Source organism: Amblyraja radiata, chromosome 2 (genome assembly GCF_010909765.2).
Source record: "Amblyraja radiata isolate CabotCenter1 chromosome 2, sAmbRad1.1.pri, whole genome shotgun sequence".
Lineage (NCBI taxonomy): Eukaryota > Metazoa > Chordata > Chondrichthyes > Rajiformes > Rajidae > Amblyraja > Amblyraja radiata.
In genome coordinates, this window is record NC_045957.1 from 63,687,317 (window position 1) to 63,712,374 (window position 25,058).

Genomic DNA, 25,058 nt, shown 5'->3' on the forward strand with positions numbered 1-25,058 from the left:
CTTGTCATTTATCACACTTGCAAATGTTGGGATAGCAGTGTATTTTGAAAATGCACCCTGTATAGACAAGTCCAAATATTTATTGAACTGCCAGTCTAGATTAGGGCCTTTGGATTTCTGCAGCACAAGAGGCAAGATTTTATTTATCCTCGCTTTGACTTTGTTGTCATCCTGTCACAACTCATTTTATTCCATCAAAACACGGGTCCGTGCCAAATTCTTTTATAATGAAAGCTGATCCGGTGGAAATGAATTCCTTCATAATACTGAGAATCTGAGTAAATGTTATACCTTATAGTGCCCACTAGATGGTGGTGATCTTTCACCAACGATATGCTCTCATGGTGACTAGAATGGTTAACAAACAAATTTGAAATTGCTAACCAAACTACTAAACCCATTTTAAATGAATAAAAAGCCAAATTATAACATTCATACTAATATTGTGCCTTGTTTCATTAAAAAAAAGGTTCAAAGGATAATGACAGTTTAAAGCCTTTTATTAAGCATGCATTTTAAGTCATCAGTCTGAGCACTTTAAAAATTATACATTTTCAGCCTATAATGGTTAATCATCCATTATTCCTTTGGGAAAAGATGATAAAACAATGTACCCTTGATTGTCTTTGCTTAAATAAATGTGGCCTTACATCATTTAACACTAGAGTTGCCAACTTTCTCACTCCCAAATAAGTGACAAAAGGTCAAAATAAGGGACAAATTCCCGACGGCAATTCATTGACTGACTCGGTCGTGGCTGGGTGAATGATGAGTTGTCCCAGGTGCTGGATTGCACACAAAGCCCAGCCGGCAGACCAGCTGAGGTGTTTTGGCCGGGGGTGCACGCAAAGTCCGGCACCCCATCCAACTCATGAACCGATGATCGGCCATGAGAAGGAGGGGTGGTGGTGTCGGCGGTAAGCGAAGGTCCTGAAGGTTGGGCTGTCGACCGACGGGGTCACGGGTGAGGCGCTGCTGCTGCACTCTATGGGCTGCACTGCGTCAGGATAGGTGAGGCGGGGCCAGAGGCAGTGCTCCATCCCGACAGTCCCCTTCACCCGAGTAGTAGCAGTCAAATATGGGACAAGGGTTGTCCCTATGGTACAAACCAATTTAGCCCAATATATGGGATGTCCCGGTTAATACGGAACAGTTGGCCACCCTATTTAACACATAAAATGTTCTCCTTTGTTACAGATATGCTCAATATTTGGAAAACGCTCCAAAGATTCCCCGGACTCCTTGGGGCACTGAGAGGGAATATGGAGGAGTTAAAATCCTGAATCTACCTGACGGTCACAGACAAAAGGATGGGCATGCCACATTCATGGAAAAGGGACACCAACATTTTGGTTATGGTGGACACCCTCTTCCTGGGTTTGTGTTTTATTGTTGTTTTGATTAATAAAATCTCATAATATCTTTTGAGAACCTATTTGAATGCAGCTCTGGTGAGGTGAAAGTTGTGGCATCGACAATAGATGTGTTGTACTCAGTGAAGAAGACAACATTAAGCATGAATCCATTTGTGGTTTGAACGTAGATCATTTCAAATACAGGATTTAGCAAAGGCCGTGGCATTGGAAAGGTTTATCAGTGTTTTGTGCCCAAGTAAGAAGCATGGATCATAACTAATATTTAAGGCAATTACCAATGTGATTGGTTATTTTCATGTGAAGCCTGGTTGTTTAACAGCACTCCATGCTCCTCTAATCTAAGTTTTTTCTCTCTATGTGCGAAGGGCAAAAGTTAAGGATGAGAAATTAATGCTTTATCAATTGTAATGTTGACATCTGTTCCTTTTGTGGTGCGATGGAGATTTGTAGGTTGTGGATGGCTATATATGTGGAGGACTCAAGGGTGTGTTCCCTTTGTCTGAAATTTGAATTGATGAGCAGTGTCAATTTATGGTGGTTCAGAAGTGTGTGTGATCCTTGGGATGGGTATGGCAAATAGGGGCATGGATTCACGCAATCCTTCAAGAAGTGTGTGTTTAAATTTGTGAACAAGCTCCATTGAGGACGTTCTTGCAACTCTTCAAAACGTGGCTTTAAATATTTACAAATGATTCCACTAGCAAGTATTTTGGAACAGTTTTTTAAAATGTGTAGCGGGAAGGTCAAAATATCATTCTTCCCTTGCATTTATAGACTTCAACTATTTGGAAGGATCTTCTAGGTGTGAGGCTGAAACTCAGACTAATCCTGAATATGGAATGAGAGATGTGCAGGTCTATGCTAGATGTTCTAGTTCAAAGTGCAACCAAATGTACCCTGGTTGAGAACCTTTGGCAGCGTCCCAATTGAACTCCCTGCTAAACGTTGGAGATCTCTAGACACAACTTCCCCTATGGAATTTTCCTTTCTCTTTCCACGGTTAAATAGTCATTCATTAATGACAGGTGGTTTGCGGTTTGAGTTGTGCAAGTTTTTACGTTTCTTTATTCACATGGAATTAATTACATTTGTTGCTGTCATTTATTATTACTTTAAATAGAATGAGTTTTTGTTACTTCATATAATGTTGACTATGTGCATTTAATCCTTAATCTAGATACCCTGTTTGCATCTTTGGAATGTCCTCTGTAAGGTTTATGAATAATAATTAAATAACAACATATCTCCTCTGCTGCAAAAATCCATTTTAAGTGACATCAAAATTAGCTGACAGATTTGGAAATTCTGTTTTCAGGGAAACACTTGGGCATGACAGCTTTCACTACAGGGAATACAAACATGGACTTTAATAGGGATAAATGATTTCCTGTTCACACTTTCTTTGGTAGGAAAGAGCGTTGCATTACTTAAAGAGCTAAAGGTCAATAAATATGGTGAGGACCCACCATTTGGCGTTTAAACCTTGCACACAATATGTTAATCCCTGCACATCTACAGTCTGAGAAAAGCCATTGTTGTTGGAGCTCCTATATATATAATGTTCAATTATTTGGTAGTTTTCTGCAACCTGTTTAATAATTATTTTTGGCAATTATTAGGAGACTTTCGGACATGTTGAAGCATCTACTAATTCCCTCTTTGTATTTTTGTAGTGATGTTGCCATTGACCAATATTATGATATCACCCAGCTGAAGAGGAGTCAACTTCGCCCCACTGATCAGCTGTAAGTTTCACTGATTTACTCCATAAAATAACAAACAAACTGCTGGGAGAAACTCAGCAAATTTAACAAAATCTGTGGGATGAAATTGTAAACATTTTTTGGTCAAAACCTTGCATCAGGACTGAGAGGGGAGATGAGAGGTAGGGGTTAGGCAGGAGCCAGAGATTATGGTGGGCCGAGGATAGATGAAGAATGATAAGCAGATGGAGCCAGGGTAGGGGAGGGTGAGGGTTGGAGTGGAGCTGGGAGATAGAGAAAGTGGTTGATAGATGGAGGCCACCAAAAAGAGGCAATGCACCAGGTGTGGGAAGAGGAGGATGAAGGTGGAGATAGCTGCTGGAGGATGATCATGTCATGTGATTAGAGTAGATTTAGGCCATTTGGCCCATCAAGTCTACGCTGCCTTTCAATCATGGCTGATCTCCTAACCCCATTCCCCTGCCTTCTCCCCATAACCTCTGACACCTGTACTAATCAATAATCTATCTATCTCTGCCTTAAAAATATCCACAGACTTGGCCTGCACAGCCTTCTGTGGCAACTAATTCCACAGATTCACCATCTTCTGACTAAAGAAATGTCTCCACATCTCCTTACTAAAAGAACATTCTTTAATTCTGAGGCTATGACCTCTAGTCCTAGACTCTCGCACTAGTTGAAAAATCCACTCTAAGCCTTTCACTATTCTGTAAAAACATCAAGCATCGAAGCCTTCGTCATCAAGAACCAACTAACATGGGTTGGTCATGTTATTCAGAAGGAATACAAGCGTCTACCAAAGTAAACCTTTTACTCCCATCTTAAAGAGGGCAAACGTAAAAGAGGCGGACAGAAGAGGAGATTCAAAGACGTCTTAAAAGCCAGAATGAAAACATGTGAAATTGACATCAACAATTGGGAAATCAATGCCAAGGACAGGAAACTTCAGCAAACCATTATCTAAGAAGGAACAGCGACCTTCAAAGCCAACAGATGCGCAGAATTAGAAGAAAAGAGAAGAAAACGGAAAGATAGGCAGCAACAACCAAAGCCTGATCTGCAATCTGGATTTACCTGTCCTGATGCCGAAGAACTTTCAAAGCCAGGATAGGACTCATAAGCAACCTGAGAGTCCATAAAAACGGAACGTAGACCATCATCCTTGACCTCGAGGGATAGCCACGACGTTGTTTCAATGAGCTTCCCCCTCATTCTTCTCAACTCCAGCGAGTACAGGCCCATTGCCGACGCTCATCATAGGTTAAACTACTCATTCCTGGGATCATTCTCTTTTTCTGGACCCTCTCCAGTCAGCACATCCTTCCTCAGATATGGTGCCCAAAATTGCTCACTATAGTCCAAATGCGGCCTTTCTAGCGTCTTATAGAGCCTCAGCATTACATCCCTGTTTTTGTATACAAGCCCTCTTGAAATAAATGCCATAGTTCATGCCGTAATAAAGTTTGCTTTCTTTACTGCCGATTCAACTTGCAGATTAACTTTTTGGGAACCCTGCACTAGCACTCCCAATTCTCTTTGCACCTCCGATATCTGGATCCTCTCCCCATTTAGAAATAAGTCTACCCCTTTAATCCTACTACCAAAATGCATGGCTCCACACTTTGCTACACTATATTCCTTCTGCCACTCCTCTGCCCACTCTCCCAACCTGTCCATATTCTACTGCAAAACCTGCCCTTCCACCTATTTTCATATAATCCGCAAACTTGGCCACAAAGCCTTCAGTCCCCTCGTCCAAATCATTAATATACAAGGTGAAGAGCAGCGGCCCCAGCACCGACCCCTGCGGAACTCCACTCGTCACTGGATGATGAGCGGGGTGGCATTCTCCCAGTGCTGGAATGTGATAAGTAAGGTAAAGGGACACAACGGCTGCAGATGTTGTAAATTTGAGCAAAAAACAAAAACTGTTGGAGGAACTGAGCAGATCAAGCCTCATCCATGGATGGAAATGGACAGATGGTGTCTTGGGTCTGGACCTTCTGGACCACCTATGCTACCAGTTTCTACTAAATAAAGGAAACTACAGACGATTAATTCACTCAAACAAATGCTAAACACTCGCATCTTGTCTTCCACTTATCCTAACCCATCAGTAAACTTGTAATGCCACACATATCAACCTTGCATATAACCGGGAAACATTTACACAGAATACACTTACAAAGAAATACACATACCGCATGTTATAAATTTCCTTTCTCCCCCAACTGACACTATTCCTTCTCCACCAAATCCACCTACTGCCTTGCTCTGCTGACTCTGACATCTCCTTTATGACCTGACGCAAACTCTGTCCGTGAATTCCTAGCTCTCCAAATATCAATGTGGTCGATCGCGTTATGAAACCTCTATAACCCACCTCTACCGGACGTACTCTTGCTCTCCATCCTCACTGCTCAATTTCTGCTGCCAAATCTACATCTACATATCTCAGCCTTTTCCTTTTTATAAGCCTCATCCACTAAGTTCTCCCAAGGCATCGTCAGTGCTATAAAATATTACAACACATCTCCAGAGATGCTGCCTGTCCCGCAGAGTTACTCCAGCTTTTTGTGTTTATCAATAAAATAATCTGCTGACTGATTGACCATAATACTATATCAGGCCTCAAACTAGTACTAATTATTTCCTGCGGAACAACAAGCTTTCCTCCCAAATCTCCCAATCATTGGCTCCCCTTAGCTGGCCTAACTCATACCAGTCTGAAAACTTTCCTCCTCTACCTCTCTCTCCTTCATGGACAAAATGAATAGCTACACTCTCAGTCCTGATGCTTACTGAATTCACTTGTGCTGTCCTCCTCTCAATTGTTCCGACTATACGCTTCCAGACCTGGTTATGCCGCAAAATATACCGACCCTGAGAAAAACTAGTCTTTCATCCTGACAAAATATGCCTCAACGTTGCCACCTCTGAACACGGGACATGCCGGGTCCTCACCTCCCCTCTGTTTGAGGTTCTGCGGTGATGGTAGCACATCATAAATAGCCTCTATAAGAAAACATATGATTCGCCTCCATGCCTCCATCCACAGGCTCCTCCAGCTAAACCTCCTCTTTTCTACACTTTGCCAATTTATCCACTGTCCCAGTTTAACCTGATGACATGCTTTCTCAACAACTAATTTACTCCTCTCTGTTGGAACTGCCTTATTCCACACTGGTTTCCCTGTGCTGAGCCCTAGCCAACCTTTCCCTTGCTGCACCCTCTCAATAATGTCTATGCCTCAGAGCTGTTTTTGTTTCTTGTACTGCCTGCTTTGTGTTCCACTTCCTCCCTCGAGTCAAACTTGGTACCAGATTACTCACTAAAATATCCTGATAATTGCAATTCTGACCTCACCTAGCACACGTAAACCACCAACAGGGCAACCCCACCCCCTCTGCCCACCTGTCTGTCTTTTCAATAGGACGTATACCCTTGAATATTCAGTTCCCAGCCCTGGCCCTCTTGCAGCCATGTCTCAGTAATTCCCACAACATCATACTTGCCAGTTTCTAACTGAGCCTCTAGCTTGTCCACTTTAATCCTTATACTTCGCTCATTCACATACAGCACTTTGACCTCCGTATTCAATTCCCCCTCGCACCGCTCGCATTTGGCCCTGACCTTACTCTGTTGTTCCTTCTCTAGTTTTCCTTCCCATTAATTTGAGAATCTTTTGTAATTTTTCCCCTTCAACTCAATCTTCATACTCCCAATTTGTCAATCCCTCCTCTCCCAGCTAACAATGATCTAATCTACATTTTCCTAGGTCTCCATTCCCTTTGTCCTGTTCTCACCTTACACTTCCTTATCTATGTATTTCCCTCACCCCTGACATGAAGCAGGACTGGTCGCATTTTTGAGTGCAGCAGGATTCTAATGAAATACCTAATATTTCAATGTTGGCTGTCTGTTGCCTGGGCCTGTATTTATTCCACAAGCAACATTGCTAACAACAGCAAGAAGTGAACAGCTGAAGGAACACAATGGGTCAGGCAGCATCTGTGGGTGGAAATGGACAGTGAATATAGTTTTGAAGACTCTTCATCAGGATTCTTAAGTTTATGTCATAGGAGCAAAATTAGGCCATTTGGCCCATCGAGTCAACGCCATTCAATCGTAGCTGATTTACCTTTCCCTCTCTATCCCATTCTCCTGGCTTCTCCCCATAACCTTTGACACCCTAATCAAGAAGCTGTCAATCTCCGCATTAAAAATACCTAATGATTTGGCTTCTACAGCTGTCTGTGGCAATACATTCCACAGATTCACCCCCCTCTGATAAAGAAATTCATCCTTATCACCTTTCTAAAGGTATGTCCTTTTGTGCTGAGGCTATGCCCTCTGGTCCTGGACTCTCTCACTCGTGGAAACATTCTTTCCACATCCATTCTATCCAGGCCTTTCACTATTCGATAGGTTTTTATAAGGTTCCTCCTCATCCTTCTAAACTCCAGCGAGTACAGGCCCAGAACTGTCAAATGCTCATCATATTTTAAGCCAATCATCCCCAGGAACATTCTCATAAACGTCCTCTGGACCCTCTCCAATGCCAGCACATCCCTCCTCAGATATGGGGCCCAAAACTGCACGCAATACTCCAAGTGCTGTCTGACCAGTGCCTTATAAAATCTCACCATTTTACTTCGGAGTCACGTAAGTGACGTCGTGAAGAACCCGTCCAGCACGCATGCGCGACATGAGCGTTCACGCCGAGCAACAGCGACGAACGGGAGTACAAGCGCTCCCGCTACAAGCTTAAAAAGGCGGACCGTCAGGCAAGTACTTATTCTGAGGTCGTAATTTACAAAACTTTGTTCTGCTTTGTGCACTCCAGATCAGGAAAAGCTGGAAAATGAACAAAGCAAAACAGGGAAAAAAGACCGTCCCCCGTTCGACTCGAACAGAACAGGAGCATTCCATCAGTGGGGGGCGAGAGGCGGCACCCGGACCGCACACGCTGCAGTCCACAATCATTGATACCGAGCCAAGCCCAGTACTGCTAGCGCAGCCTGACCAACAGCAGCGGACTGGAGGTAAATCAAAAAGGAAATCGGACCGGCCGGTAATCTCTGATAATTCCGACGAGGAAGACTCGCCGCCCGAGAGCGGCAGAGGTAGCCGCATGGAAAGGCTCATGGAGCAAATGCTCCAGCGAGACTTGCTTCGGGAGCTGGAGTAGTCTCGCCAAGGGAGTTCAGGCACTCCCGCGCCAGTGCCCCACAATGCACTGCCCACCGCTTCCCCCTCAGCCGAGGGCAGCGTTGGCGACCAGGACTGGGCTGGTCAGGAACAGGGGTCACTGGCCGAAGATGTCGGGAGTACGCACGGGGTACAGGACCAGGAAGAGCTGCTGGGTGTGGTGAATTGCTACGTGGCTACGCCACGAGCAGTGCGGCCGTTGCAGCCAAAACTGGCGGCCAGCATTGACTACCTGTCCTTCAAACCCCTACAAGAACAGGTAGTCAATGAGGCACTAGAATATACATTTCAAAATGGAAACATTTGTAACTGCCAAACAACTGATTTCCAAAGGATACTTTATGGCAAGCATCGATTTAAAAGATGCCTACTATTCAGTACCCATTCAAAAGGATCATCGCAGATACCTGAAATTTACCTGGATGGGGCAACTATGGCAGTTTAAAGCATTGCCTAATGAGTTAACATCAGCCCCAAGTATTTACCAAGATATTAAAACCAGCCTTGGCAATATTAAGAAAACAGAGACATATTGTCATGGCAAACCTTGATGATATCTTAATAGTAGGCAAAACCATGGCATTGGCAAAATCAGCTGTGTTAGCTACCAAACAATTGTTTGAAACCTTGGGATTTGTCTTACATCCAGATAAATCTAAGTTGACGCCATCCACAACTATGGACTATCTGGGATTCACAATTAACTCAGTCCACATGTCTGTAACGTTGCCAAAAGATAAAGCAGCAGAATTGGCACAGACGTGTAACAACTTAATGGTTAGCGATCGACCAACCATCTGACGTGGTAAGAGTAATTGGCAAAATAGTAGCAGCATTTCCAGCTACACAATTTGGACCTTTGCACTATCAAAACCTACAAAGAGCAAAAGTGCAGGCGTTAAAACGACATGCAGGTCACTTTGACCGAACCATGAAATTACCCATTGAAGCAATATCAGAGTTACAATGGTGGATAGAGAACATTTGGCATAGTTCCAGCCCTATCATCATCAATAACCCAATGTTAACTATACAAACAAATGCCAGTGCTCAAGGCTGGGGAGCAACTAATACCATATCCAGCACAGGTGGTAGATGGACTAACCTAGAATCATCTTTACTACAGACACTGGGCATAAATTATTTGGAAATGTTGGGTGCGTTTTATGGTTTAAAAGCATATTCTACGAATATGCACCAATTGCATGTTCGTTTACAGATTGATAATACCACAGCAGGTAAGCTAAATACAGTGGCAGACACCAGGTCACGCAAATTCAATGATAACACCGAATGGATGTTAAATCCTAAAGCATTTGCTAAAATTACAAAGCAATATGGCACACCAGATATCGATCTCTTTGCATCCAGACTAAATCACCAGGTACCAATGTATGTCGCTTGGGAACCAGACCCTGAGGCAGCAGTGATAGATGCATTCGCGCCGGACTGGGGGAACTATTTATTTTATGCCTTTCTCCCCTTCTGCCTCATCGGTCGGGTACTACGCAAAATACAGATGGACTCTGCTTCAGGTATTTTAATAGTACCCGACTGGCCTTCACAGCCATGGTTCCCAGTGGTCCTCGACATGGTCATTGAAACTCCAATGACCATTCCCAGTAGTCCAGACCTATTGACTCACCCGGTGTCAGGCATAAGTCATCCATGCCATGACAGAATTAACCTACTGGGTTGCAGATTGTGAAAAGACCACTGCTGGGCCTGGGATTGTCTAACAGGACCATCAACACGATGACAGCGTCCTGCCGTATGTCCACCAGGAAACAATACCTATCGAGCATAAGGAAGTGGGAAAGATACTGCTCGAAAACTGGGACAACATATTCGTCTACTACCGTAACTAATGTACTGGAGTTCCTGGCCGGCCTTCACCATAATGAAGGACTGAGCTACAGTGCCATCAATACCGCCAGAAGTGCTCTATCAGCCTACTTAAATCAGGCACCAGGACAACAGGCCATAGGGTCTCACCCGCTGGTGATCAAACTAATGAGAGGGATATTCAACTCCAACCCCCCTAGACCTAGGTACACAAATCTGGGATGTCAGTGTGGTCCTGACATACCTAAGGGGATGGTCACCAGCCAGGTCTCTCACCCTGGAACAGCTAACCCTGAAAACGGTCATGCTGATGGCACTAGTCTCAGCACAAAGGGTCCAGTTCCTCCACTTACTGCGACTGGACAACATGGTTATAACACCAGACCGTATCACATTCACTATTCAGGAGCTGGTAAAGCAGAGCAGGCCAGGAACTTCAGGCCTAGTTATGGATTTCCGGGCATAGCCACCTGACCCACGGTTATGTGTCATGACTCATTTACTCGTTTACATCAACACAACAAGAGATTCCCGATGGAGAGAAAAAGCCCTATGGGTCAGCCACAAGAAACCTCATGGTCGGGTGTCGAGCCAAACCATCTCCAGATGGCTCAAGCAGGTACTGGTAGCTGCTGGAGTAGATACTGACGTATATACATCTCACTCCACTAGGGCAGCATCCACATCGGCAGCTAAAAGGATGGACCTGCCATTGGACCACATCCTGGCTACAGCGGGGTGGTCCATGGAGAAAACATTTCAAACGTTCTACGATAAGCCGTTAGCAGAACCTGTTTTATTTGCAGAAAGAGTTTTAGAATCTGCAAATATATAATTTAAGCCCGGAGGAGCATTATTTTCTTTTTGTTATTGTTTAATAAATACCATTATTGTTTTACAAACAGATTCATGGTTGATTACGATAACATACTTCCTCCCTTGAATGACTTCGGCAGCGAGTGAAGTATGAACTGTTACACGGTTTGAATACACAGAGCTTTAAAATCTTCACGTAGTCACTCACGTGACTCCGAAGTAAAATAGTAAGATTAAACGAGAACTTTACCAGTTTGAAGTTTGATCTATATTTTATGATGAGTTACGATGAGGGATTACGTGCCCTCCGCTCCCACCCTCAATTATAGAGATCAACTGGTATCTTAGTTCTCCTTTTTTTTACTATGTTTATTTCAATTATTGTGTTTCCTGTGATTCCACGCCACTGCTTTGAAGTATGTCGCGCATGCGTGCTGGACGGGTTCTTCACGTAATCCCTCATCGTAACTCCTCATAAAATACAGATCAAACTTCAAACTGGTAAGTTCTCGTTTAATCTTACTATTACATCCCTGTTTTTATATTCTAGACTTCTCAAAATAAATCCCAAAATTGCATTTGTCTTCCTCAATACTGATTTAACTTGCAAGTTAACCTTTAGGGAATCCTTCACCAGCACTCCCAAATCCCATTGCACTTTAGATTTATGAATCCTCTCACCATTTAGAACATTTTTTTTGCCTTTATTATGGTCTTAAAATATGCCTTTATTCCTACTACAGGTGCACAACCTTTTATCCGAAAGCCTTGGGACCAGACACTTTTCGTAATTCAGAATTTGTCGGTCTTCGGAATGGAATTTTTTTAGCGTAGATTTTAATGGCTGGCTCAGTGGTAGAGTGCTCGGCTCATATCCGCAAGGTCGCGAGTTTGCGCCTTGATCGCGGCAGTAAACTCGGTCGCGAGTTTGAGTCTTCAATGTAGTTTTTTCTTGCAGAATAAATGTTTGTATGAAATGCAGTGTAGGAGAGGTGTACTGACTGTGTGGGCAGAACTTTGGAAGTGATTGCCCACCAGTCTAAAAAGCCGCGGTGTCTCTCTGTCCCTGGGATAGCAGGGGGCGATCAAACAGCACAATACCCCCCTCCCCCTCCAACTCCAGAGGAATCCGCTCCCCGATGGGCCGCTACGGCGACAAGTGGCAGTTTGCCCACAGCCCGAGCTGCGCCCCCTCATCCGCCACCCCAAGAACAAGACGTACCTTGCACACCATCAGCTTCTGCCCCTACGTGTTCCTCTGGAGTTGGAGCGGGGCTGGGCTGGAGTTGCTGCTGGCTGTGGGTCTCTGGGATCTCCGTGCTCGCAGTGGGCCTGGGGGTCGGTGTCCCGTTGGTCCTGACGTCTCCGGCCACCCCCCTGGACTGGAGCTGAGACTGGAAACTGTACCGCCCTTGCCCCCTCCCTCTGCAACTGCAAACAACCCCACTCTCCTGCAAGGGCGGTACAACTCCCGGAGGATGGCAGGTGGCCGGAGACGTCAGGACCAACAGGAACCCGCTCCCCGATGGGCCCCTACGACGCCCCGAGCTGCGCCCCGTCATCCGCAACCCAGGTTCCTCTGGAGTTGGAGCGGGGCTGGGCTGGGCTGCTGTTGGCTGTGGGTCTCTGGGATCTCCGTGCTTGCAGTGGGCCTGGGGGTCGGTGTCCCGTTGGTCCTGACGTCTCCGGTGACTGGCACTGCCCTGCTGCAATCACCAACGTGAAGACAGTGCAAAGCCCCCGCGCCGGTGCAATGGGCGGGGAGCTGGAGAGGGGAGGGAAGGGGTCACACACATGGCCGGGAAGCAGAGGGGTGTAGGTGGGGTGAAACTGAAGCGAGCGACAATCTGCTGCTGCCTGCCCGCTGAGTTAAAAAGTTCCCACGCAAGACTCACGAAACACTGTGTATCGTGAGTCTACCGTGGGAACTTTTTAACTCAGCGGGCAGGCAGCAGGATATTGTCAATTATTAACCCTCCCGCGCAATATACCCTCACCTTCTCTTTTATGAATGGGGATTTAGTTCCCCTTTCTTCGAGGACCGACCGGAGGTTCCGCTGTCACCTCTGCGGGCCGCCCTCGGTGAACGTTTTCAAGGACCTTTCTTCAAGGACCGAAAAAATGGCCGCTATTCGGAGGTTTTCGTTATTTGGATCTTCGGATAAAAGGTTGTGCACCTGTACCAAAGTGCATGACTGCACACTCTGCTACGCTGTATTCCATCTGCCATTTATTTGCCTACTCTCCCAATCTGTCTAAGTCCTTCTGCAGACTCTCTGCTTCCTCTGCACTTCCTTCCCCTCCACCTATCACAATTAGAGTCTTGAGTCTTAATTCCATCACCAAAACAGATTATTTTTGTCACTTTGTGGGGACATGCTGTGGATAAATTGGTGACACATATCCTACAATACCTAATTTCTCCATTTTCTCATCATATTTTAAGGAATCACACTTCCAAATATTAATTACGATTCTTTATATGCCAAGCACACCAAGAGTACTGATCAATGCTCTTGTATTAAACAGTGTTTTTATTGCATACATTATCTCTAAATTGTATTTCAATACTTTTCTGTTTCAGGCTTCCAACTACCAAGGAGCTCGCAATGGAGTAAGTAAATTTTGTTTCATCTTTTTTATTTTTATATAAGCCGGAGAATTATCGAGAGATATAAATAATGATGGAAATAACGTCAAAATGGCCATTCAATACAGGATAATTTGTCAGCTAATTTGAATTAAGATACTTAGAATTGAATGAGGGGCAATTTTTTTTTTTTTTTTGCTAGGCTCTTTATAAAACTGATCAATTTGTCCCACTTTTCTGAGAATAATAGTGGGTGGCTAACACAGAGGATTTTTTGGTCCCCAAATGTCTGGTAATTTTCATATTGTAAATCTCTGGATTAAATCCACTGTTGTGAACATTTCTCAGCTTTGTATACAGTATACCTTCCGTTGCTTTCTTCCAGGCAAAGTGTTATGGACATCCAGTCATTGTATAAATATCATTCCTCATCTTGACTCTAATTCTTTGGCCAGTTAGTGTACATCCGTGTCAGAAACAATGAACTGCAGGTGCTGGTTTACAAAAAATGATACAAAGTGCTGGAGTAATAACAGCAGATCAAGCAGCATCTCTGGAGAACACGGATAGGTGATGTTTCAGGTCGGGATCCTGATTTCAGACTCTGTCATCTATAACTCCGGTTACTGACTTTCTGCCATTGGAAACTGATCTTGTACCCCCATCAATCCTCCCCTTTACAATATCTGGAGAAACTGGACAGCATCTCTGGAAAAAAAGATTAGATGATGTTTCAGGAAGGGCCTTTACCCGAAATGTCACCTGATATTTCTCCAGAGATGCTGTCTGACTAGCTGAGTTACTCCAGCTTTTTGTGTCTAAAAATAACAGTATTTGGTTCCAACAAGAGTCATTTTTTCAGTAAAGTATGATGATAAAACAGTTTAATGATAATTTTTAAATAATCTTTTGACAGCCACAGAACATCCAAAATTGTGATCTGAAATTTTAAAAAAAGAAAATCCGACTATCTGGAAGAGAATGACAAAGCTTTTGTTTAATGTTTATTCAGATTTCTTGTATTATTTTCTTTTTATTTCTTCATAGGATATATTGTATCTTTGTGTTTTTAGTCAGAAGCAAATACGGATGCCATTTCCTGCTGAACATCCCTTCCATTCCCACATTCCCAAGTTTGCAATATTCCCAAGCTTCATCTCACCAGATGATCCGTACACTGGTGTACGAGCTGGACGCCTGATGCCCATTAACCCTGATATGCCTGCCAAAAGTTACACTGTGACAGTAACACAGAAAACTAAAGGTAACAAATGTGCATAAATATTCATGAAAGTAGTTCAAGGAATATGCTAAGTTTTGTCTTGCTCAAGATTTTCTTCCTAATAAATACACCAAGTAAACATTCAATGTAACAATATTTTCGAAAACTAATGTGCAGAATCCAAATAGAGGCAAGTTAATACAATCTTGCCTTTCATTACATTTGGGAAAGCCTCAAATTATCAGTGAATGGCGATCAAAAAAGTGAAAATGCTGGCAATACCAAATAAACATAGAAAATGTTGACTTTGGTATTTTCTGTGGAAAATGAAACAGTTAATATTTCAAGTTCGGGACCCTTCATCAGAATTTTTTGAAAAGAGAAGTTAGTTTTCAGTGGGATGAAAGGTGGCAGATGAATAGGTAGAACAAAGAGAACATCTCTGATAGACAATAGACAATAGGTACAGAAGTAGGCCATTCGGCCCTTCGAGCCAACACCATTCACTGTGATCATGACTGATCATCCACTATCAGTACCCCATTACTGCCTTCTCACCATATCCTCTGACTCCGCTATCTTTAAGAGCTCTATCTAACTCTCTCTAGAAACCATTCAGACAATTGGCCTCCAATGCCTTCTGAGGCAGAGAATTCCACAGATTCATAACTCTCTGGGTGAAAAGGTTTTTCCTCGTCTCTGTTCTAAATGGCCTACCCATTAACCTTAAACTGTGGTCCCTGGTTCTGGACTCCCCCAACATCGGGAACATGTTTCCTGCCTCTAGCGTGTCCAATCCCTTAATAATCTTATATGTTTAAAAAAGATCCGCTCTCATCCTTCTAAATTTCACAGTATACAAGGCTCCATTCTTACAACATATGACAGTCACGCCGTCCCGGGAATTATCCTCCATCAATAGCAAGAATGTCCTTTTGGAGACCAAATTTGGAGACCAAAACTGCACACAATACTCCAGGTGTGGCCTCACCCGGGCCCTGTACAACTGCAAAAGGATCTCTTTGCTCCTATACTCAACACCTTGGTTGCAAGAGGGCTGTGATTGGAAACGAAATATTCCAGGATTTTGTTGCTTCAGGTGTGATAGAATTGGAGGGGCAAGAGGTGAGGGTGTTGCATTGCTTGTCAGGGAAGATATTACAGCAGTGCTTTGGCAGGATATATTAGAGGGCTCGTCTAGGGAGGCTATTTGGGTGGAACTGAGAAATGGGAAAGGTGTAGCAACACTTATAGGGGTGTATTATAGACCGCCTAATGGGGAGTGAGAATTGGAAGAGCAAATATGTAAGGAGATAGCAGATATTAGTAGTAAGCACAAGGTAGTGATTGTGGGAGATTTCAATTTTCCACACATAGACTGGGAAATACATTCTGTAAAAGGGCTGGATGGTTTGGAGTTTGTAAAATTTGTCCAGGATAGTTTTTTTGCAGCAATACATAGAGGTACCTACTAGAGAAGGGGCAGTGCTGGACCTCCTGTTAGGAAATGAGACAAGTCAGGTGGCGGAGGTATGCGTTGGGGAGCACTTCGGGTCCAGTGATCACAATACCATTAGTTTCAATATAATTATGGAGAGGATCAGAACTGGACCTAGGGTTGAGATTTTTGATTGGAGAAAGGCTAACGTTGAGGAGATGCGAAAGGATTTAAAAGGAGTGAATTGGGACATTTTGTTTTATGGGAAGGATGTAGAAGAGAAATGGAGGACATTTAAAGGTGTACAGAATCTTTATGTCCCTGTTTGGTTGAAAGGAAATAGTAAAAATTGGAAAGAGCCATGGTTTTCAAGGGAAATTGGACACTTGGTTCGGAAAAAGAGAGAGATCTACAATAATTATAGGCAGCACGGAGTAAATGAGGTGCTTGAAGAGTATAAAGAATGTAAAAAAAATCTTAAGAAAGAAATTAGAAAAGCTAAAAGAAGATATGAGGTTGCTTTGACAAGAAAGGTGAAAGTAAATCCAAAGGGTTTCTATAGCTAAAATATAGCAAAAGGATAACAAAGAATAAAATTGGTCCATTAGAGAGTCAGAGTGGACAGCTATATGCAGAGCCAAAAGAGATGGGGGAGATATTGAAAAATGTCTTTTCTTCGGTATTCACCAAGGAAAAGGATATTGAATGGTGTGAGGTAAGGGAAACAAATAGGGTAGCAATGGAAACTATGAGATTCAAAGAAGAGGAAGTACGGACACTTTTGAAAAATATGAAAACGGATAAGTCTCCAGGTCCTGACAGGATATTCCCTAGGACATTGAGGGAAGTTAGTGTAGAAATAGCAGGGGCTATGACAGAAATATTTCAAATGTCATTAGAAACTGGAATAGTGCCGGAGGATTGGCGTACTGCACATGTTGTTCCATTGTTTGAAAAGGGTTCTAAGAGTAAACCTAGCAATTATAGACCTGTTAGTTTGACGTCAGTGGTGGGCAAATTAATGGAAAGGATACTTAGAGATAATATATATAAGCATCTGGATAAACAGGGTCTGATTAGGAACAGTCAACATGGATTTGTGCCTGGAAGGTTATGTTTGACTAATCTTCTTGAAGAGGTTACTAGGGAAATTGATGAGGGTAAAGCAGTGGATGTTGTCAATATGGACATCAGTAAGGCTTTTGACAAGGTTCCTCATGGAAGGTTGATTAAGAAGGTTCAATTGTTGGGTATTAATGGTGGAGTAGCAAGATGGATTCAACAGTGGCTGAATGGGAGATGCCAGAGAGTAATGGTGGATGACTGTTTGTCCGGTTGGAGGCCGGTGACTAGTGGGGTGCCTCAGGGGTCTGTGTTAGGTCCACTGTTGTTTGTCATGTACATCAATGATCTGGATGATGGAGTGGAAAATTGGATTAGTAAGTATGCAGATGATACTAAAATAGGTGGGGTTGTGGATAATGAAGTAGATTTTCAAAGTCTACAGAGAGATTTAGGCCATTTGGAAGAGTGTGTGAAAGATGGCAGATGGAGTTTAATGCTGATAAGTGTGAGGTGCTACATCTTGGCAGGACAAATCAAAATAGGACGTACATGGTAAATGGTAGCGAATTGAGGAATGCAGTTGAACAGAGGGATCTAGGAATAACTGTGCATAGTTCCCTGAAGGTGGAATCTCATGTAGATAGGGTGGTAAAGAAAGCTTTTGGTGTGCTGGCCAATTCTGGAGTACGGTGTACAATTTTGGTCGCCTAATTATAGGAAGGATGTCAACAAAACAGAGGAGATTTACTGGAATGTTGCCTGGGTTTCAGCAACTAAGTTACAGAGAAAGGTTGAACAAGTTAGGTCTTTATTCTTTGCAGCGCAGAAGGTTAAGGGGGGACTTGATAGAGGTCTTTAAAATGATGAGAGGGATAGACAGAGTTGATGTGGATAAGCTTTTCCCATTGAGAGTAGGGAAGATTCAAACAAGAGGACATAACTTGAGAATTAAGGGACAGAAGTTTAGGGGTAACGTTAGGGGGAACTTCTTTATTCAGAGAGTGGTAGCTGTGAGGAATGAGCTTCCAGTGGAAGTGGTAGAGGCAGGTTCGATTTTATAATTTAAAAATAAATTGGATAGGTATATGGACGGGAAAGGATTGGAGGGTTATGGTCTGAGTGCAGGTGGATGGGACTAGGGTGCTGTTCGGCACGGACGTGAAGGGCCGAGATGGCCTGTTTTCCGTGCTGTAATTGTTATATGGTTAACACCTCTTGTTATGAAGGCCAACATTCCATTCGCTTTCTTCACTGCCTGCTGTATCTGCATGCTTACTTTCAGTGACTGATGGAAAAGGACACCCAGATCTCGTTGTACTTCCCCTTTTCCTAACTTGATACCATTCAGATTATAATCTGCCTTCCTGTTCTTGCCACCAAAATGGATAGCCTCACATTTATCCACATTAAACTGCATCTGCCATGCCTCTGCCCACTCACCCAACCTGTCCAAGTCACCCAGCACCGAGTCATAGCATCCTATTCACAGTTCACACTGCCACCCAGCTTTGTGTGTCATCTGCAAATTTGCTAATGTTACTTTTAATCCCTTCATCTAAATCATTAATGTATATTGAAGAGGTTCACGTGTTGTATAAACACTCAGTTTAATATTTAAACAATACAGCTCAACTATTAGTACAAAAGGGCAAGGTGTGTGTGTTAACGTGTTGACTGTGAAGTGAAGCCCAGCCCCGTCGTCCGCTGCACCCCCTCAGCTGTTCACCCAGGTCGGCGTTGATTGGTCGGCCCAGATCACACCAGGTCCAAGAGAGTGCTCGAGCCCGATGAACGACTGTTCAAGACCAAAGTGTCTCGGCCCGCCACATGATACCCCCCAGAACCGTAGTATTGGAGGCGGTTAGGCTGTCGAGTGAGGCGGCCTGATCTTGAGCACGTGTCCCCTGTGTTCAGGGTTGCAGCAGGTTGAGTTGAGGGCGGGTTTGGTCGTGATGGTGGACGCTTTCTGCGGCTGGGTTGTGCCACCTGCACTGGTTGGTCAATCTCCACGTGTGCTGGCTTCAACGGTTCTCGTGTCTGCCGCCCATATCGATGATGAAAGCCATGGCGTCGTTTTGCAGTACTCTTAACGGTCCCTCATAAGGCTTTTGCAGTTGTGTACGGTGGGAATCTCCGCGAAGGAAGACATAATGACAGTCCTGGAGGTCGGGTGGGACATACGTGGTGGTGAGACAGTGTCAGGATGTTGGGACTGGAGAAAGCGTGTCCACCATCTCATGTATCATCGTGGTCGTGGGCAGTTCTTGATGTCCATTCGCCGCCGGTACGAATTCCCCTGGGACCGTAAGCGGGGCGCCGTACACCAGCTCGGCCGAGGAAGTTGCCAGATCCTCCTTTGGGGCAGTGCGTATACCTAGCATGACCCACGGCAATTCGTCCATCCAGTCTGGGCCCGTGAGCCGCGCCTTGAGGGATGCCTTCATGTGCCAGTGAAAAAGTTCCACTAGGCCATTTGCTTGCGGGTGGTAGGCCGTTGTGTGGTGCAGCTTAGTGCCAAGCAGCCGGGCCATTGCTGACCACACCTCGGAGGTGAACTGCGCACCTCTGTCGGAGGAGATGTCCGCCGGCACACCAAAGCGGCAATCCAGTAGGCGGTGAGGGCACGTGCACATGTCGCAGTGGAGGTTTCTGAGAGCGGGACGGCTTCCGGCCACCCCGTGAATCTGTACATGATGGTGAAGAAGTGGGTGACACCTCTGGATGGGGCCAGAGGTCCAACGGTGTCGACGCGGATGTGGTCGAAACGCCAGCGTGTCAGGGCGAAGTTCTGCAACGGCGCCTTGATGTGTCGCTGAATCTTGGAGGTTTGACAGGGGATGCACACTCTGGCCCAGTTACCGGTCTGTTTGCGCAACCCGTGCCACATGAACTTGGCTGCCACATGTGCCTTTGTTGTCCGGATGGAAGGGTAAGCGAGGCCGTGAACCATGTCGATAAGGAGGAATGTGGTGTCAGCGGGCCCGGATCACACATCCTCCAACAACAGGCCAGAGATGGTGGTGCAGTAGGCGAGCATCTCTTCATCCTCTCGCTGGACGGCAGCCACAGCCGTGTAGTCGACACCTGGGGCCAGAACGTGGATGGCATTGGTGGCGGTGCAGGACAACGCATCTGCGACCTGGTTGTTTTTGCCTGCGATGTGCTGAACGCAAGTCGTGTACTCAGAGATGTAGGTCAGGTGGCGCTTCTGTCGGGCTGATCAAGGATCAGACACTTTGACAAAGGAAAACGTGAGTGGCCTGTGGTCATTGAAAGCTGTGAAATCCCTTCCCTCGAGGAAGTAGCGGAAATGCTGGATGGCCAGGTAGAGAGCGAAGAGATCCCGGTCAAAAGCGCTGTATTTCTGCTCGGGGGGCGGTCTCAGGTGACGACAGAAAAAGGCGAGGGCTACCAACTACCATTGATCAGTTGTTCCAACAGTCCGCCCACGGCCGTGCCAGATGCGTCGACCGTGGGAGCTGTTGGTGCGTTGGCCCATGGATGTACCAGCATCGTTGCTTTTGCCAGTGCCTCCTTGGTGTTGTCGAACACGGTCGTGGTTGTGTCATCCCAAATGAGCTCTTTCGGCTTGTTGGCCAGGGCCTTGAACAGCGGTTGCATGACCCTGGCGGCTGCTGGCACGAAGCGGTGTAGAAGTTGACCATGCCGACAAACTCTTGGAGTCCCTTCACAGTAGAGGGTTTGGCAAACTTGCAAATGGCCTTGACCTTGGTCGGGAGCGGGACCGCTCCGTGCTGGTTGTTGTGGTGGCAGAGGAAGTTGGTGGAAATGAGGCCAAACTGGCACTTGGCAAGGTTGATGGCCAGGCCATGCTAGTTGAGCCTCTGGCAGAGCTGCCGAAGGTGTGCACGGTGTTCCTGGTGAGAGTGGCTGGCGATGAGGATGTCGTCGAGGTAGATGAACACGTAGTCCAACCCGTGGCCCACCGTGTCCATGAGCCTTTGGAAAGCTTGGGCGGCGTTCTTAAGGCCAAAAGGCATGCGCAGGAACTCAAAGAACCTGAACGGGGTGATGATGACCATCTTGGGGATGTCGTCTGGATGGACCGGAATCTGATGGTAGCCACGTACCAGGTCGATCTTGGAAAATACCTTGTCACTGTCCAGGTTTGCTGTGAAGTCCTGAATGTGACAGACAGGGTACCAGCCGGCTGTTGTGACCTTGGTGAATGGCAGTTGACCCCACAGGGTCTCCAGCCCCCAGACACCTATGACCATGTGAAGCGAGGATGCCCACTGGCTGTCTGAGCGGCGCACTATGCCCATTTCCACCATCTTGCGGAACTCGTCTTTGGCCAGTTGGAGCTTGTCGGGGGGCAGCTGGCGTACGCGTGCAGGGAGTGCGGTCTGGTGGTGGGGATATGGAGCTTCACCCCATGCTTGGGGCTGCCATGGTGAGATGGGGAGTTATGATGTCAGGGAAATCGGCCAAGATCCTGGTGTACTCGTTGTCAGAGAAGGTCACCGAGCCGAGCTGGGGCGCAGTCAATTCGGCGTGGCGCAAGGCGAGTGACTCGAACATCTTAGAATTCACGCAACATTGTCCTTTCACGTCAACCAGCAGGATGTGCGCTTGGAAGTCGGCGCCCAGCAGTGGTTGTGAGGCGTCGGCGACGGTAAAGGTCCACTTGAAGCGACAGGAGTTGAAGTTGAGCGGGATCGTGTGGACCCCATATGTTCTGATGTTGCTGCTGTTGGCAGCAGTCAGGGGAAGCCCCTTCTTTCCGGAACGAGTGTCGGTGCCCGAGGGGAGCAAGATACTGCTCTCCACTCCCGTGTCAACGAGAAAACGCCACCCCGAATGACGATCCCAGGTGTAGAGGAGGCACTTTTTTTGGCCGGCCGCAGTTGCCACTACTGACGGTCAGCCGAGGCATTTCCTGGATGCGTGCAGGGTGGTCGGTATCGGCGGGCCTCGGAGCCTCACCTTGGTGGTAGTAGCACCACTTGTCCTTGCTGGCACCGTTCGTGGCTGATGTCACTGCTGCTCCTTCCGTGGAGGCAGCGAGCGTCCGTATGATCTGCCGAGGCACAGCTGCCACCTGACTGATGGTGGCTCCACCCTGTTGTTTGGCCTGCCACAGCACATCCGCACGGGCTGCCAGCCCTCGGGGGTCGGTGATATTGTCATCCGCGAGGAGCAGGCGGATGTCCTCCGGCATCAGCTCGAGGAAGACTTGTTCCAAAAGGAGATGGGTCTTGTGTCCATCCTTCAGGGCAAGCATTTTGTTCATGAGCACGGACGGTTTGCGTTCACCTAGGCCATCCATATGCAGGAGTTTTGCCGCCCTGTCGCTGCGGCTGAGACTGAATGTGTCCTTGAGTGTCTTGATCCCTTCGTACTTGTTGTCGGCTAGTGGCTGGCTGCTCATCTTCCCTCTCGAGGATGTTGTGAAGTCGGTTTGAGACATCTTGAACCCCGGCAGCAGGGAGGCACCAGACCATCCTCGAGTCTCGCCTGCCGCCTGTCCGTACCTCGGACAATGGAGTCACCCACCGCTATGGCTCTGCCTGACGTCGGTCTCACCTGTCGAGCCTCAACGCCAGGATTGGATCCACCGACATGTCAGCCGCTCGGACTTGAAGCGTCGTTTGCCCCGACAGCTCACAAGAGGGTGTAGCTGTTTTCATTAGGTACAACCACCGGGGTCTCCTGCACTCCACGTTTACTCCTCTTTCTCAGTCACCCATCTTCGTTCCTCCGGTATTGGGGGTAGAGTGCTGACATGGATAGAAAATTGGTTGGCAGACAGGAAACAAAGAGTAGGGATTAACGGGTCCCTTTAAGAATGGCAGGCAGTGACTAGCGGGTTACCGCAAGGTTCGGTGCTGGGACCGCAGCTATTTACAATATACATCAATGATTTAGATGAAGGGATTCAAAGTAACATAAGCAAATTTGCAGATGACACAAAGCTGGGTGGCATTGTGGACTTGTGAGGAGGATGATATGAGACTGCAGGGTGACTTGGACATGTTGGGTGAGTGGGCAGATGCATGGCAGCTGCAGTTTAATGTGGATAAATGTGAGGTTGTCCACATTGGCAGCAAAAACAGGGAGGCAGATTATTATCTAAATGGTGTTAAATTGGGAAATGGGGAAGTACAGCGGGATCTGGGGGTCCTTGTTCATCAGTCAATGAAAGTAAGCATGCAGGTGCAGTGAAGAAAGCGAATGGCATGTTGGCCTTCATAACAAGAGGAGTTGAGTATATGAGCAAAGAGGTCCTTCTGCAGTTGTATAGGGCCCACTGAGACCACGCCAGGAGCATTGTGTGCAGTTTTGGTCCCCTAATTTGAGGAAGGACATTGTTGTTATTGAGGGAGTGCAGCGGAGGTTTACAAGGTTAATTCCCAGGATAGCGGGACTGTCATATGCTGAGAGAATGGAGCGGCTGCGGTTGTATAATTTAGAAGGACGAGAGGGGATCTTATTGAAACACATAAGATTATTAAGGGCTTGGACACGCTAGAGGCAGGTAACATGTTCCCGATGTTGGGGGAGTCCAGAACCAGGGGCCACAGTTTAAGAATAAGGGGTAAGCCATTTAGAACGGAGACGAGGAAACACTTCTTCACACACAAAGTTGTGAGTCTGTGGAATTCTCTGCCTCAGAGGGTGGTGGAGGCCTGTTCTCTGGATACTTCAAGAGAGAGCTAGATAGGGATCTTAAATATAGCAGTCAGGGGATATGGGGAGAAGGCAAGAACGGGGTACTGATTAGAGATGATCAGCCATGATCATATTGAATGGCGGTGCTGGCTCGAAAGGCCGAATGGCCCACTCCTGCACCTATTGTCTATTATCCTTGGTGTGACAACCTCACTGATGGTCTTGTCCAGGAAACTCTTGTTTTCTCCGATGGCCCTGAGGTCATCCAACTGCTGCTCCAGTTCCCCAACACGTTCATTCAGGAGCTGCACCTGAACACAATTTCTGCAGGTGTAGTTTCCAGAAGCACTAGCGGTGTCCCTGACTTTCCACATCATGCAGGAAACATACTGCACCAACTTGCCTGCCATTTCTTCAGTGGTCAAAAATCACAAATCACAAATTTCGATCAAGTGTAGCCTTCTTGCCTCAGCTTCCTTGCCGAAGACACACATTTTACTCACCAGGGCACTTAACCTCAGCAAGGCCGCTCCGCAACAGCTGTACTTCTTTATCTGTTACCTAATCAACTACTTTAGGGCTAATTTGTAAATTACCTGCCTGAGCCTTTGGTGCTCTTTTTAAATCTTCTTTCCCTCTGACTCACCTACTTCCAGCCAATACTCGCTCTCGCTGCTTCTGGCTGTTGCTTCTCTCTGACCTTCACGGAAAAATGGATAGGATGAGTCCAAATGGATGAACAGGAACATTATGTAGAAACGAGGAAATGCAGATGCTGTTTTACAGGGAAAAAAACAAGTCTGGAGCAACTCAGTGGGTCGGGCAGCATCTTTGGAAAACATGGATAGGTGACCTTCACCTCTGGAGATGCTGCCTGAGTTACTCCAGCACATCGGTCTTTTTTTAAGCCGGAACATTGTTTATTTTGCAATTAGTTGTAAACAGTGAGGATTTGGGACATGTCCAGAAAGCTAGACTAAATGAGTGGAATAAGAACATAAGTCATAATGATTACAGGTAGAAACATACTGGAAGAAAAGGTGATCCAGACCCTTGCCATTCACATCCATGACACTTCAGATACATTCTGCTACTCAGTTTCCAATTCTCTGTTCCAACTAGTTCATCTTCATATAGA

General features: G+C 45.9%; 1 protein-coding gene across 1 annotated transcript in view; it reads left to right on the plus strand.

The window, feature by feature from the left end:
- The window catches only part of c2h7orf31 (chromosome 2 C7orf31 homolog), a 48,447-nt gene that overhangs the window by 9,820 nt on the left and 13,569 nt on the right, over positions 1-25,058 (plus strand). The window contains exons 2-5 of the mRNA XM_033047828.1: positions 1,198-1,377; positions 3,050-3,121; positions 13,557-13,586; positions 14,636-14,826. Coding sequence (XP_032903719.1) covers positions 1,198-1,377; positions 3,050-3,121; positions 13,557-13,586; positions 14,636-14,826 — 473 coding nt within the window. The remainder of the gene's footprint in view (positions 1-1,197; positions 1,378-3,049; positions 3,122-13,556; positions 13,587-14,635; positions 14,827-25,058) is intronic.